Genomic DNA, 15,054 nt, shown 5'->3' with positions numbered 1-15,054 from the left:
CGGAGTAGAGCATAAACCTAAAAAGATGAAAGAAGCCCATTCAGGAACAAGAAAATATCATCGCGATTTGGATTGAATTTCGATGAAAGAATACATCAATGAGAAGTAAATTCGATAAGTTTATTTACCCCCTTTTTATATTATCAAAGAAGAAATCAAAATTCATTTTTTTTTTGAAAAATCTAAGAAAAAGCCCTTTCATTAAAAAGCTCGAAAAATAAAAGAAAGAGGGCTGGAATCTATACATTGATTCTTTTCTTCGCTATTTTTTTTGAACCGTATGCATCAAAAGGTGCATGTACGGTTCCTAAGGGATAAATTTTACCCTACTCAACCGACTTTATCGAGAAAGATTACTTTTTTTAGGCCAAGAGGTTGATAGCGAGATATACATCATAACCAATTAAACCTATTAGTAGAAACTTGTCCACTATCTAAGGTATAATGTTAGATTCTATCTGTTGTACAAAATGTTCTGAATGTATTTGACAATTTTGATATTATGGAAGAATGAGATAGAGAATTGAGAATGAGATAGAATAGAGTGAATGGAAGTATAAAATGGTGTATATTTATAGAATTTGAAGAATTTTTTTTAAAAAAATGCGTGCTATCGTCCGCGGTATCGTCTGTGTCGCCCGAAGTGGGGCAGATGATACCGCAGACGATAGATGGTAGAAGGCCTATCGTGCGCGGACGATGGATTAGCCATTGTCCGCATGGCTACAGTGGCGGACGATAGTCCGCCCGATGCATCGTGGGGACTATCGTCGGCCCCACTGTGGATGCTCTAAGACCATCAAACATGTCTTTATATATAAGAAGTCTCCCAAATATTTCAAACAAAACAGAGAGAAATTGCAACATGAATAATTTATTGATCTTGGCATTAGTAATGTCCAGTACTCCCTTCATCCCATTCAAGATGTCCACATTTTCTTTTTAGTTTGTCTCAATAAAAATATTCACTTTTTATATTTTGAATTTAATCTCTCTTCTCTCTCCTTATTAAATATTCAACTAATTTTTTTCTCTACCTACTCCACCTAACAAAATCTCATGTCACTCAAAAATATGGACATCTTGAGCGGAACGTAATCAGGTGAGATGTTCAAATTCAACCGTCTTTGTAGGGATCTTGGTTATTACTCACATGGATTATGACTTGAACTTGAGCTTGACATCACAAATCAGTTATTCGTATAACATTTGCAACAACATATGTGGAATCCTTTAAAATCACATTGTACACATCACAATGGTACTACTACAAGTTATCTAAATCAGATGATGTAAGAAGAGGGAAAAAACCTGAGTGTACCCACGGTCAAAAAGAAGGAAACTGTAACATGGAAAATTTGATGATCTTGGCAATCTATTTACGGTGAGATGTTCAACCGTCTCTGTAGCTCCGCCACGAGTTCGATTCTCGGGATTTCATCCTCAGTTGCGGCCGTGACATCTTTCAGTTTCACGACACCTTTGCTAAGCTCCTGGTCGCCTACTATCGCCATGTACGGGATCTTGGAGCCTCTGGCGCGGTCAATATGCTTGATTACTCTCTTGTTCACCATAACTTCAGCCTTCAGCTTGGCATCCCACAACTCACTTGCTAGTTCAGCGCCAAGTGATATGTCGTCACCTAGGATGCTCACCAGGACTTGAGTTTCCGTTGCTCGGATTTCCTGGCACAGAAGCATGTTAGAAGTGTGGTATTAAGACTGCATAATCAGGCCAAGTGGCATAGTTTCTGAGCTATGAGAAGCCAATGAGTCACAAGCAAAACTATTTGAACTGTGTACACAAGTTTGCAGCATCAGAAATATTTAAAAAATTATCATGTGACAATAAGCAACTTTTATCGTAACTCTCCAGATGCATGCTCGCAAAAATCTCAGCATACTTCAGGTTGGCAAATTCAGGTTGCACTATGAGACCTCCGAAACTCAACACTTTGTCTAATTTCTTTAAACAAGACAGAGTTCGAAGGCGCCTCTTTTCTTCGATGAACAGTAGATTTTTAATTGACGACAAATGCATACCTGGTCATTTTGGAGTTGCTCCATAATAGCAAATACTCTCTCTATTCCTAAGCTGACGCCAACAGCAGGAACTTGCTTTGTGCCAAACATCCCTATAAGATTGTCGTAGCGTCCACCAGCAGCGATTGAACCGACCTGCAGACAAGTTTTTTCTATTTTAGCATCCTATAAATAAAATCTTGTTTAATGTGACTAGCATTGAAAATAAAAAGAAGAGCATCCTAGGTTGCAGCAGACAACTAAACTATTCTCAATTGTGATGAAAAACAAAAAAATACCAATAAAGTTCCTGCATAACTTCTGATAAGTTGATTGAGTGCGGACCACATTTAATTTTTCAAATTCTCGCAAATGAATTACAAGGAGGGATTTTCTCTTGATTTGTCAAAAGTCAGAGACATGAACATAATTTTTTCTTCATTAAACCAAAATGCAACAGGGGCAAAAAACACATCCACTCGTCATATTTGGCATTTGCACCAGCATCACATGCTTGCACTTTTGAGGATGTGAAAAACTACTAACATGATAAATGGTCCCTTGGGCTATATAAGTTTCGGATTGACAAGCCTCAGACTGCTCAAACTTGAAAATTAGTATTAATAAAGATTTTACCCCACGAGTACACGTCTTTGGCCATCTCCAATCATTTACATCAACCTCAAACCCATTTTTGAGTATATGTTACACCAAAAAAGTAGTTTTACTCCAACCATTCGCACCAAATTCAAATTTTACACCATTTTTGAGTTCTTGTCTCACAAAATTTTTGCATTAACACCATATTTGGTGTTGTTCCATAGAAAAACCCCAAAATGGGTTTGGATTTGGTGTATGGTTGGAGAAGTTTTCTACACCAAATTTTTGGTGTAGAAAACTTCTCCAACCATACACCAAATCCAAACCCATTTTGGGGCTTTCTATGGAACAACACCAAATATGAAGTTACTACAAATATTTTGTGAGCAAAATACTAAAAAATGGTGTAAAATTTTAATTTGGTGCGAATGGTTGGAGTAAAATTAGCGTGACATATACAATAAAATGGATTTGAGTTTGGTGTAAAGCTGGACACTGCAAGCATGGTTTAATACTATAAATACGTCCAAAAGCTCATGTTCTAACGCAGCAATTAAATCAAATGAAACAAAATAGAAAATTTACCTGTGCACCCCCTTTAAAAACAGTCTCAAATATGACTCCGGTGTAGTAATCCAGACCCCTTGCAAGACTCAAGTCGAAAACTACTTTGTTTATACACTTGGATTTCAGTAGAGCTTTAAATAGAGTCTCCAATTCATTCAACGCAAGCTCGGCTTCACTGTTTGATAAGAACTCACTGCCTTCCTGTTTTAACTTGGACAATAACTCCATAGGCGATCCTCTGTTTTCAACAAAAGTTCCAATTTTATTGGCAGTCTCCTCAGTTAAACCTTTTTCATCCACCTGTAAAAGTGAAAATATATGCAGCCTATGAATTCACAGAGGATAATCCCACTGAATTAAAAACAAATTGTCATACATAAAGATAAAAGAAGGAAACATCATTTTGTCAGCAGATGAACCAAATATACAGACATTTTATTATTTGAAAGGACAGCTATTCTTCCAGTGTTATTTTGTCAACCTCTCATGATCAGATCCACACACTCACCATTTCCTTTTTAACCTGCTCAAACGTTTGCTTGTCTAGCTTGTCAATACTGGAACAAATAGTTCTAAATTTCTCCTGTGGCACCCCACAGATAGCCAACATGCCATCAAGTAACTTCCGGTGATTGAGCTTCACCTGAACAAACATTTTAAGACAGTTAAACATGAAAATATAATAATTTCCTTAACTATGGCTTACATAACCAGGACATCAGAGGTCTTAAAGCAACACGAGCAAATATTTTTACACAAATAAAGGTTTATTCGTGTATAACAAAAACTATAGAAAAGGGAGTGCAGTATATCATCCATTTATGAGGTAAATAACACTATAATAAAGAAAATAGTTTTTTACCTCGTAATCACCAATAGCTAGCTCATCAAGCAACTCTGTCAAGATTTTTATGACCTCAAAGTCTGGCAACATTTTTTCAAATTGACCAGCAAAATCAAAGTCACATTGATAGAATTCACGATACCGTCCCTTTGATGGATTGTCCCTTCTGTAAACTTTTGCTATCTGGTACCTTTTGAATGATGTCAAGCCATTCATAGCAACATATCGAGCAAAAGGAACTGTCAGGTCATATCGGAGTGAACAAAGTTCTCCACCCTGCGTAACAGAAGGCATTTGTATTGAAGTTAGACTGAACACAATAAAAGGAATTGCTCAATGAAACCAAGAAGCTCACCTGATCGGCAAGGTCATAGATCAACTTTGAGTCTTCTCCATACTTTCCCATAAGAGTCTCTCTCATTTCAAAGACCGGGGTATCTAAAGCCGTGGCACCATGCCTTTTGAAAACCTCTGTTATAATTGAGAAAGCTTTCTCTCTAACTGCCATCTGCTCTTTTGCAAAATCACGGGTACCCTGCACATGAGAGAGAGACAAAAGAGTCTATAATTTAACACAAAATATCTTTGTGTCAATTTTGTGTTGTCTTAAGCTACAATGTGAATATAGAGACTTGAGGGATGGACCAATTATGAGGAAAAAGCTCAAACTCAGAAATAAAAAAGAAAAACGAAGCCACATTCACTGATTACCATTGCTCATCAACTATAACACCACACTAAGTTTGTGATGGTATTAATTTTGAAAAGAACAAACAAAATCTAGCATTTACAGATCATCTCTTAGAGAGTTGGATCACATACAATGTATAGAAAAAAATCCACGCTTTCTTCTGCACAACTAATACTGTGAAATATCAACACTCATCGGACCATTAATGACAAAATATAACATTTAAATCAGTTTTACACTTTTAATGATGAAAGTATTCAGATTTTGTACTATCTTTATTTGAACAACTTCTCACAATATCATTATAGCATCTCTTAGAAAGAGGCATACTTTGTGCAGATCATACAAGTAAAGCTATCTTTGTGCACTTATTTCATTCAAACTAAATAGGGAAAACATAAGAAACATAATAATAAGCCACCTCAGTCATTCATCCAGAAATTTTGCAATACGATCCAACAAGAGAATGTTTATGCAAATGTACGAAAGTTGTAACTATTACAGACCTTGGGTAGTTTCGGAAGCCTTCGACTTTCATTGGTTTCCACAATCTCTTTCAGCTTTGTGAGGAGATCATCAAAACACGGACCTTCCGGATCTAGTAATGACTGGAAATCCTGAGCGCATTTTTCCAAGTCATATTTTGCAGCTCCGCCGAGCAACCTATCCTTGATAAACTGCATCAGAGCAATTGTTCCCTTCCCCATAACAACTTTCTTCTTCTTTTTCTCACTCTTCTTATCAGCTTTAGGATTATCTCCAGTTGAAGACTCACTCAAACTCCCATTGTCTCCTAGAATTCTATCACCAAAAATCTCGCTTCCCCCAAGTGAAATGAACGCAGCTGTAGCCTCCCACGAAACTATATCCCTCACCATATCAAGTAATTCATAAATTTTATGGACGAACAACAGATAATCCTCTTGCAAACGAGCAGCTTGAAAAGACGCGTACAGCTCTTCCAGAGCAGGGCGCAGGCATTTGGCTGCCACCATTGCCGACAGACGAGAACACAATTCGACGTCAGAAATTGAACCCGAGAGAAGAAGCTCGGTGCGAAGAGTGCTATTAATCCCCAAATACAACAGAGACGAAGCCAAATTCCCCAATGACATCGACAAAACCTTCGCCGAGCCAGCTCCGAATCCGGAATTCAACTGAACTCTAGTTCTCGAGTGGAGCGATCGAGAAACATCCCTGAAATCCCCATGGAGCGATGGAATCTCCGCCATGGAAGAGTGCGAAAGCTTCTTCTCCGAATTAACCAGCTTCGAACCGTTAAAAAATACCTTGAAATCAGCTGCTACAGCAACGGCGTCCTTGGCCGTCGAACCATCTCCGGAGTCCATCAAGTTAAAAGGCGACACGTCAGCTCGCAGAGCCTCACACGATAAAGCTGCAATGGCATCGACAATAGGGACCAATGCGGAAGAGCGGTGATCCAGGATTGCAGAAACGCCGGCGATCGCAGCAGCAGAGTAATCAACCGTAGCCAATTCATCTGATGCAACATTGTCGAGTGTATAATCCAAACCCAGGGCACTCGATTCGAGAATTTCGACCAAATGAGCACAGGCGAAGGTGGAAGAAGAGGAAGAGAGCAACAGCTTGTTCAATAGGAGAATTACAGAAGCCCTAGCTTCCTTCGCAGTGAAATAATCGGGAATCGTAAACGAGAACTTTGCGGCGGAACTGGTAGAAGTAGAGGAGCGACGAGAGAGTGCTGAGGAATCAATGGTGACGCGAGCTAAGCCGCTTGCAACGTCGAATACAGAGGATGACGTCAGGGAAGAGCCTTTTCCGCCGAGAGTCACCGTGCGTCTCCCTGCCGCCATCGCCGCAGAGAAAGGAACCGGAATTTGGGGGTTTCGGAAAAGGAAGATTTAGTGGATTGAATTTTGAGGGTTTTACCAAAATAGAAAGCCCAAATTTAGCGAACCCTAAACCCTAAATGAAATGGCCTGCTAAACTAGGATAGCTCTTTTTGATAACTCTTTTCAAATTTATTTTAGAAATAATTAGTCTCTTTACATTTCTTGAGTCTGAAGAGAATTCATGACGAAAACCGATGTATTCCATGTTGGGATAGAAATGGCATTGGCATGTATTGCGTGTGTGTGACTGTCGAGTCGTCGTGAATTGTGAGAAGGAAGGGTCGTTCTGTCACATGCCTTGTCCCCTCTCGTCCAAATCCAATGATGTCTCGGTGTGAAGCTCACTCAGTGTGAACCCTAAACCCTAAATCCTAAACCCTAATCCAAATCCAATCCAAGCCCTCTAGCCTAATGGTAAGAGGAGGAGGATATGGCATCCTAGAGGTCACGAGTTCGACCCCTAGGAATTGCAACTTGAAATTAATTTCCCTATGGGCTTGACAGGCTGGGGAGGCGGACCTAGTTGTTAGGCAAGACAGTTTACGAGTTTGTACTCAAGCCAGGGTGGCCTCATGGTCGGACCAGTTTGTGTACGGATGAGTCTACTAGGCAGTCTACGAGCCTGTACTCAAGCCAGGGTGGCCTAACGGTCGGACCAGTTTGAGACCTCAAGCCAGGGTGGCCTAACGGTCGGACCAGTTTGAGGAAGGCTAGTTGGCTTGCCACAATTCGAACTCTCTTCAGGGGGTAGATGGGGAACCATTGTCGATCCTCTTCAAAAAAAAAACCCTAATCCAAATCCAATGATGTCTCGGTGTGAAGCTCACTCACACCAATGACGTCTAAAAAAAAAAGCTCACTCAGATGGACTTCTTTTTATCTGAATTTTAAATTTTAAATTTTTTTTAAAAAAATGAGAAAATTATTTTTAAATACAAATTTTATCTCAATATTCAAAGTATAGTTGCTAGCTAAGGTACGTTTGATAGCATAAGTTGAAAAATACACGGGAGAATCAAATTAGAAAAGAATCCAAATTATTCAGATAGTGTATTTCTCGGTCGTTGTTTGATACATTAAATTAGGTAAGTTCCGTAATTACACCTCATGTTTGATACACCAACACATAAATGGGATATAGATTGTTTAGACATTATTGCCCTCTACCTTTTTTTATTTTTCTCCAAAATACTACATTCTGCTATGGCGCTTAAAATATAATCCATATGTACCATTTAAAATGAAACATTTTTCTTTTTGGATTGTTCCATTAAAAATAAAACATTTTCTAAAATGGAAATAACATCATCTTTACAATTTCTTTTGTCTCTCACTTTACTCTCTCTTCATTAACTCACAAAATAACACAACATAAAATCTCATGTCAAAAACCTAATATTTCATATTTATTGGGACGGAGAGAGTATATAATTTCATTTTATCTTCCCCAACATCTCACAGTTGTGCGCTCGAAGACTCCTGACGAAACTTGTGCAAACAGGTATGTCTTCAATTCCATCGCCTCAAAGTATGATTTATTCCTAAGTTTTTAAAACTATTTTGCTGGAAACCAAGAACAAGCTAATTTTTTTTAGATAGTAAATAATTATTCAAACTATCGAGCTGAATGAATCATTTTCTTGAAAAATATCCATATTATGGTCTTGACTAGAATTTATTTACAAAATTGATTTCAAACCTCTATATTACCTTACATTCTGAGAGCAGATATTGAATGTTTTTTGACACATTTAAGAACTTTTTTCATGTGTGGAAACAATATAGCTTACATTCTAGTTTACAATATATTCATCCCTTAGAATTTTTCTCCAAAATACTACATTCTGCTATGGCGCTTAAAATATAATCCATATGTACCATTTAAAATGAAACATTTTTCTTTTTGGATTGTTCCATTAAAAATAAAACATTTTCTAAAATGGAAATAACATCATCTTTACAATTTCTTTTGTCTCTCACTTTACTCTCTCTTCATTAACTCACAAAATAACACAACATAAAATCTCATGTCAAAAACCTAATATTTCATATTTATTGGGACGGAGAGAGTATATAATTTCATTTTATCTTCCCCAACATCTCACAGTTGTGCGCTCGAAGACTCCTGACGAAACTTGTGCAAACAGGTATGTCTTCAATTCCATCGCCTCAAAGTATGATTTATTCCTAAGTTTTTAAAACTATTTTGCTGGAAACCAAGAACAAGCTAATTTTTTTTAGATAGTAAATAATTATTCAAACTATCGAGCTGAATGAATCATTTTCTTGAAAAATATCCATATTATGGTCTTGACTAGAATTTATTTACAAAATTGATTTCAAACCTCTATATTACCTTACATTCTGAGAGCAGATATTGAATGTTTTTTGACACATTTAAGAACTTTTTTCATGTGTGGAAACAATATAGCTTACATTCTAGTTTACAATATATTCATCCCTTAGATTCCCAACAAAAAACTAAATGGAATGGTGTATATGAATGTTCAGAGTTTAGGAGATAGTTATTTGAAGTTTACTTGGGATACCCATCCAGAACCGATGTTTGTTTTTCAAAAGAATGTATCTTCACTTAATACCTGGCAGATTTGCTCGCTATAGGATAATGGAGGTGCCCATGGTTCAGGAACTGGCAGTTACGGTTTGGAACCGCCGGTTCCGGTTTTGAAAATTGTTGAACCGGAACCGAACCGCGAGGGTGTTTCGCGGTTATGGTTCCGGTTCCAAAACCGTCGGTTTAGGTTTCGGTTCTGAACCGATGGTTTTCCGTCGGTTTTTTGCGATTCCGAACCGTCGGTTTTTTTTGCGGTTCCGGCTTAATTTCACGGTTTTTCTGTGGTTTTTCGCGGTTCCGGCATGGTTTCGGTTCGAAAATTTTTGAACCTGAACCGAACCACGGTTCAAAAATTGACGGTTTCGGTTCGAATAAATTCTCATGGTTTCGGTTCGGAACCGTAACCGGCGGTTATGGTTTCGGTATTAACCGCCGATTCGGTAAACCTTGGGCAGGTCTATAGGATAATGTTTTAAGCTTATACGTTGGCTATGAGCTAACATTGCTTCAATTATTATGGTGTCTCCCACGGCTTCAATTACGAAGCCGAATGTTTACAGCACAATAGATAAGATTCATGAATATGTTGTTCATTGGGCATTTCACATCATGATTATGGTAGCGTCACCATAAAGTTGGCTATGATGAAGCAAGAGATGGTGTTCGAGGAGTCTACTGTCCAGTCTGTCCTTGTTGAGGCGTTGTCAAAGTTGTGGTAATTGACATTTTAAGGTCATTGTTCAGGCTCCACGTCATTATAACGTGCGTAAGCTCAAATCTTCTCGGAATTTGTTGACCCACGGTCTCTGGAGTGTGCACTCTCACCGAACCGCTTGCGTGATAGTACCACCAGCTCTGTTGCTTATGCTTGAGGGAGACATCATCTCCAATTACATGCTCTTCACCTCGGCCCTCATAAATATCCGGATTGAGATCAATGGTGTTGTCCGAGAGCATAATGGTTTCTATATTGTTCTCTCTTACATTGAATTCACCACTAAACGACTTTAGGAGCAACTTGAACTCTGGTTCTTCATTTCTTGTATATGCTCTAACAAATGCATTTTTCTAATCACAAGAAAATTTTATTGTTACATAAAGCATATTAGGATACGTGCATCACCTGCGAACCCTTCCCAGCCCAGTAAAACATACACAAAAGTATGTCCCTTGTGCACGCTGCCAAGGTATTTGTGGCTATTTGCCCTTTCCTAGTTTGATATTTTGGTTTGTCATCCAATGGAACTCGGATATTAATATATGTCCCATGTAACGCACCTAAGCAACCCTACAAGTGAACACATATATAATTATCAATGAATAAATCTATAGTATCAGATTCATGTGAGTAAATATTTGACATTTTACCTTAAACCACTTCCACCTATGGTCAACACAGTTGTCAGGTACCAGAGTTAGCTTAGATATACACATTGTATGCACCATTATGATCGCTCGGATGACAACATAGACATAGTATGAAACTGTTTGACCGGACCACCAAAAATCAAAACTAACAACCTAGTTCATTTTTTGTGTGCTAAAGCACATAAGAAAATAGCCACTTATTTCTCTACTTTAACAAAGGATCCATCTACCAACCCGGCTCCTTTTCTAAGAAGAATACATATACTAAAACAATTCCGGTCCATACGTAGATTATTTATGCAGTCGCGATCAATTACACCTATCAATCTAGTAAGATGACTGATCTGGGTATGTATGCGGGCTAAACGGCGAAATAAACGTTGTGTCTGGTTCTTTTTAATCCGCTTAGAACCATTATTAAGCTAAAAGAATTTACGGATAATGATCATGGTCAGTGTGTGATACTTTTGTAGTATGTCTTCAATACACAAGAAGTTTTCTTAGTTGGACAATAAAATGGAGTTCACCCATGTCATTTTGAATACCCAACCTCATTCAATCTATCTTTCCATTAAATTGAAGCATGACTAAATTTAGACGGACTGTATTTTGATAAATACTCCATCCGTCCCACTAAAAGTGAGGCGCTTCATTTTTGCACTCGTCATAGAAAATGATACTCCCTCCGTCCCATAAAAATATGTGCACTTTCCATTCCGGTCCTCCCATAAAAATATGAGCATTTTTATTTATGGAAAGTTGTCCCAAACTAATATCTCATATATATCAATTTAATTATTTACAACTTATACCAGTATGGCCTACTATTACAACTCATTAAATACTAATAATAATGTGGTCTCACTATACACTAACACTACTCTAACTACTGATACGCTCGGATTTTGCACTGTTTTAAAGCCATTATTTGGTCCGTTTTTAATGTCAAAGTCGCATTACATGTCCATTATTTGAATATTTTATACATTTTGGTATTATGACGTGTTTTGTGAGAAATGTGCATATTTGAGCCGAAAAAGGGAGTCAAAACGCAAAGTCTGGAAATCTGGAGTTCAGACGGCAACCGGCGACCGCCGGTGCCCGGCGGCCAGTGACATGCAGCGGCACGCCTCGGAAATCTGTGCTAGAAAAGGAGTCTCGCCCGGCGACCGTCGGAGGACGTGTGGCGGCCCGCGCCCGCCACCGAGGAGACAAAGATTCCCTGGACCACCGCGTGGCGATCGCCGGAGGACGTGCGGCGGCCCGCCGTGAAAAGCGGCGCAACAGATTTAACCTAGATTTCAATCCAAGATTTACCATATTTTGAAGATCTTTTCCTTCTAAAATGAGGAATGACTTTTCCCTATAAATAAGCCCTCAAGCTTCATCAAATTAGATCCTCTTTTTGCAATATAATTTCCAGAGATTAAAAGCTAGAGTACTTCATTGTGCAAGAAGTTGAAGAAGGATTCAAGAACATCAAGAACGACAAGGATTCAACCTACGGGTTTTATTAGCTTTAGTTCTATGTTCCTATTGTTTTCCCTTTAATCTATGTGTTTAGATTATTACGTCATGTGTAACTAAATTCATAGGATTCTAGGGATGTGTTAATAACGACTTTGGTTATACAATTCCTTTTTCTAGTTTTTACTTTGTTTATTCCCTAAGTTGTTCGGGAAGCTTCATGATTGAGTGACACAATCGTGCATGATCAAATATAACTTGCTTAATAACTGTGAGAGAGTTTCTAGCGAGTTAGGTCCACTTAGTAGACACTACAATTAGCTTCCTTTAAAATGACACTGTTAATTGAGAGTGAGGACTTTTCAAGGGTCTTAGGAGCTTTTTGGAGTTACGTGTTAGGATTGACAACCCTAATGTTAGTAATCAACGTTTACATCGCATGAGCATAAGCTAGGTGACTCGTTTTATCAAAGTATAAACTGTGCTAGGGTACTGTAGTTAGAATTTGTATAACCATAACTGTGAACGCACATCACTGGATTTCCCTTATCTTTATATTTTATCTCTGTGATTTATCTGCAATCAGGTGTTAACTGCTTTCAATTGCTTTCAGTTTTCAAAGTTTTCAAAAATAGTTCGGTTTTCCAAATAGTAATTGAATTCTAGTATAAGATAGACAGTCTGTGTTTGTTTTCCCTGTGTTCGATATCTAGTACTGACATTTAGCTATACTGTTGCTACTATGTATACTTGCAGGTAATAATAGTGCTAAAAAATAGTGCATCAACTATCCTTCTCATCTGATCTCTCTCTCGTACTTATCAATTGTGCATTAACTCTCGTGTCATTTCAAATGCACTTATTTTTACGGGACCAAGGGAATATTGAATAGTTAAGGGAGAGAGAATGTAAAGTAAGAGAGAGAATGAAGTATATTTTTTTTAAAACAAAGGCAAAAAAAAAGAAGCGTCTCACTTATGGTGGGACGGAGGGAGTACCAAAGTGGAATCATGAAATTTGGGTTTACCAACAGGGTCTATAATTCCACCACTGGATGGAAATAGAGTTCCTCAACGATGCAGAACCTTCGGTTGTGTGAATAAAACTTCCAGAGAATAGGGTTGCACAAAAACAAGAGGCCAATTTTAGTGAGATAAATTTGTGTAGAAAAAAAGAATGTGGTGCAGCAAATCTCACCGAAAATCAAAGAGAAAAAGGGAAGAGAAATGGATGTAGAGGAGAGGATTGAGCGTGAGTATTAGGCCAAGGAGGGCTAATTTTGGAATGCAATTTTGTTTCTTAATGCAGATTTCGAGAATGGAAAACAAATCTCCACACTAGCAACGATAAGTTACCACCCGAAAGCTGATACACACTCTGGGCCTTTGTAGGCCGGTGTTAATTTGCGGGCTTTGAGAAAGAACTGAAGGTGAAACTATCAATGGAAAAAACCACGAAATGGGTCATTTTCTAAGCTTTTCCATGCCATCAAACATACACTAACAGACTTCTATTCAATTTTATACGTACTCGTAATTTTTTTCACTTCGAAAAATCTCGCTTACCATCAAATTTCTCTCAAAATTTTTGCAGCGATCAGTACATATTTTGATTAGATCATGACTCTAGGCTTCTTGGAGTGATGTCCAAACTAAGTATCCATTCACCATTCCTTGGTGAATTTTGTTTGATAAGCCTCAGGGTAGTTCATAATTTGTGAACTTTTGATTATAAACCAAGATTCAAGCAGCTGGAGTTACTCTTTACACTGCATAACCTTGAAATTGGTCACTCAATATGAATTTTTGATGAAATATTGAGAAGGCAATCTCATCACATCATGTTGCCTAAGTTAAATTTTACTATTTCTGTTCAGGTTGTATCATACTAGGGCTGGCCTGTTCTCGACGACACATTGTCTGCCTGCTTCATGTCGTTAGCACATGAGGGAACAATGTCTCCAACGCCTTACACCCGTTGGCTGCAGTCCTGTCGATCATCCAAGGGGGATGAGCAGAGCAGAGCCGAGAGTAATACCTAATGATGTGCTTGCCTGGGGCAGGTTCGGGATTGTGGCCAGGCTGGTGATGTGGGGCCATCGCGTGTTAGCAACCACCGAGAAGAAGATCACCGAGCTGACACCAACCTGGGGATTCGCTGCTGAGTTTACTGCTGCTTCCATGGTCCTTGTGGCCTCCAAACTGGGCCTTCCTGTCTCGCCTACTTCGGTGATGGGGGTGGGCTTTGCCCGAGGGCTCAATAGCGCCCGGGTGAGCCGGTGAAGGATTTTGTTACCTCTTGGGCAGTCACCATCCCTGCTGGTGCAACTTTTTGGTATTATCTACACTGCCATCTTGACAAAGATGTTGTCTTATAGTATGGTGCAATATGTGTATGTTCACAATCTCCAAGATTTATTTGAAAAACTGATTTGAATCTTGTTACACAAAGTCTGCTAGAAATAAGAAATAAAGGCACTTGATCTAACTTTTATTATATCTAGAACAAGAAAAAGATAAGTACATAGATAGTTAGAGAGAGAGCTCTTTAATGGAAGTTAAACTTGGTTCCCAATCACTCTCCTTCCAAATTTTTGGCCTTTGAATAGGAGGCACAAATTTTTTCTTCTCTTTCATATGCTTCTTCAGTTTGGACCATCCATCTCTAGCCACCGCAAAATCCTTGCTGGAGACGGAGTCCTCCAACTCGTTCCCGGTGGGGGTGGGGGTTTTCTGGGATTGGCGCCGACGGAGCTTCTCGACAGTGGTGCACCGGACGACGAAGTACTTGTTCCCCGGCAGCAGCACGTCGTCGGGGGACAATACAGCTTCGTCTGGACGCCGGAAGACGTCAGGCGTGGCGATGCACATGCCTGGGTTGCGACGGATCAGCCTCGCCGCTGGCACGGCCGCCTCGTACATCTCGATGCGGCCTCCGGCATGGACCACCCGCACAACAACTTTGCGTAGTCGCGCGCTGATGCTCAGCGACGATGGGCTGCCTGGCGGCGCATCCGACTTCCCTGCTACCGCGATTCCGATGTCGAG

At 39.1% G+C, this 15,054-nt stretch overlaps 1 protein-coding gene across 1 annotated transcript; it reads right to left on the bottom strand.

Annotated features, from left to right (window-relative positions):
- Positions 1–1,177: 1,177 nt before the first annotated feature.
- LOC125222257 (histidine--tRNA ligase, cytoplasmic-like) lies at positions 1,178–6,637 on the bottom strand. Its single transcript, XM_048124773.1, has 7 exons — positions 5,230–6,637; positions 4,388–4,567; positions 4,051–4,308; positions 3,697–3,831; positions 3,207–3,488; positions 2,043–2,177; positions 1,178–1,685 (listed from the first exon to the last, which is right to left on the bottom strand). The coding sequence occupies exons 1-7, from the start codon at positions 6,556–6,558 to the stop codon at positions 1,380–1,382; spliced, it is 2,625 nt and encodes an 874-aa protein (XP_047980730.1). The 5' UTR covers positions 6,559–6,637; the 3' UTR covers positions 1,178–1,379.
- Positions 6,638–15,054: the final 8,417 nt, after the last annotated feature.

The sequence above is a fragment of the Salvia hispanica genome, chromosome 4, assembly GCF_023119035.1.
Source record: "Salvia hispanica cultivar TCC Black 2014 chromosome 4, UniMelb_Shisp_WGS_1.0, whole genome shotgun sequence".
In the NCBI taxonomy this organism is placed as follows: domain Eukaryota; kingdom Viridiplantae; phylum Streptophyta; class Magnoliopsida; order Lamiales; family Lamiaceae; genus Salvia; species Salvia hispanica.
Note: the sequence above shows the minus strand (reverse complement) of the source record. Positions and strands in the feature narration are given on the sequence as shown.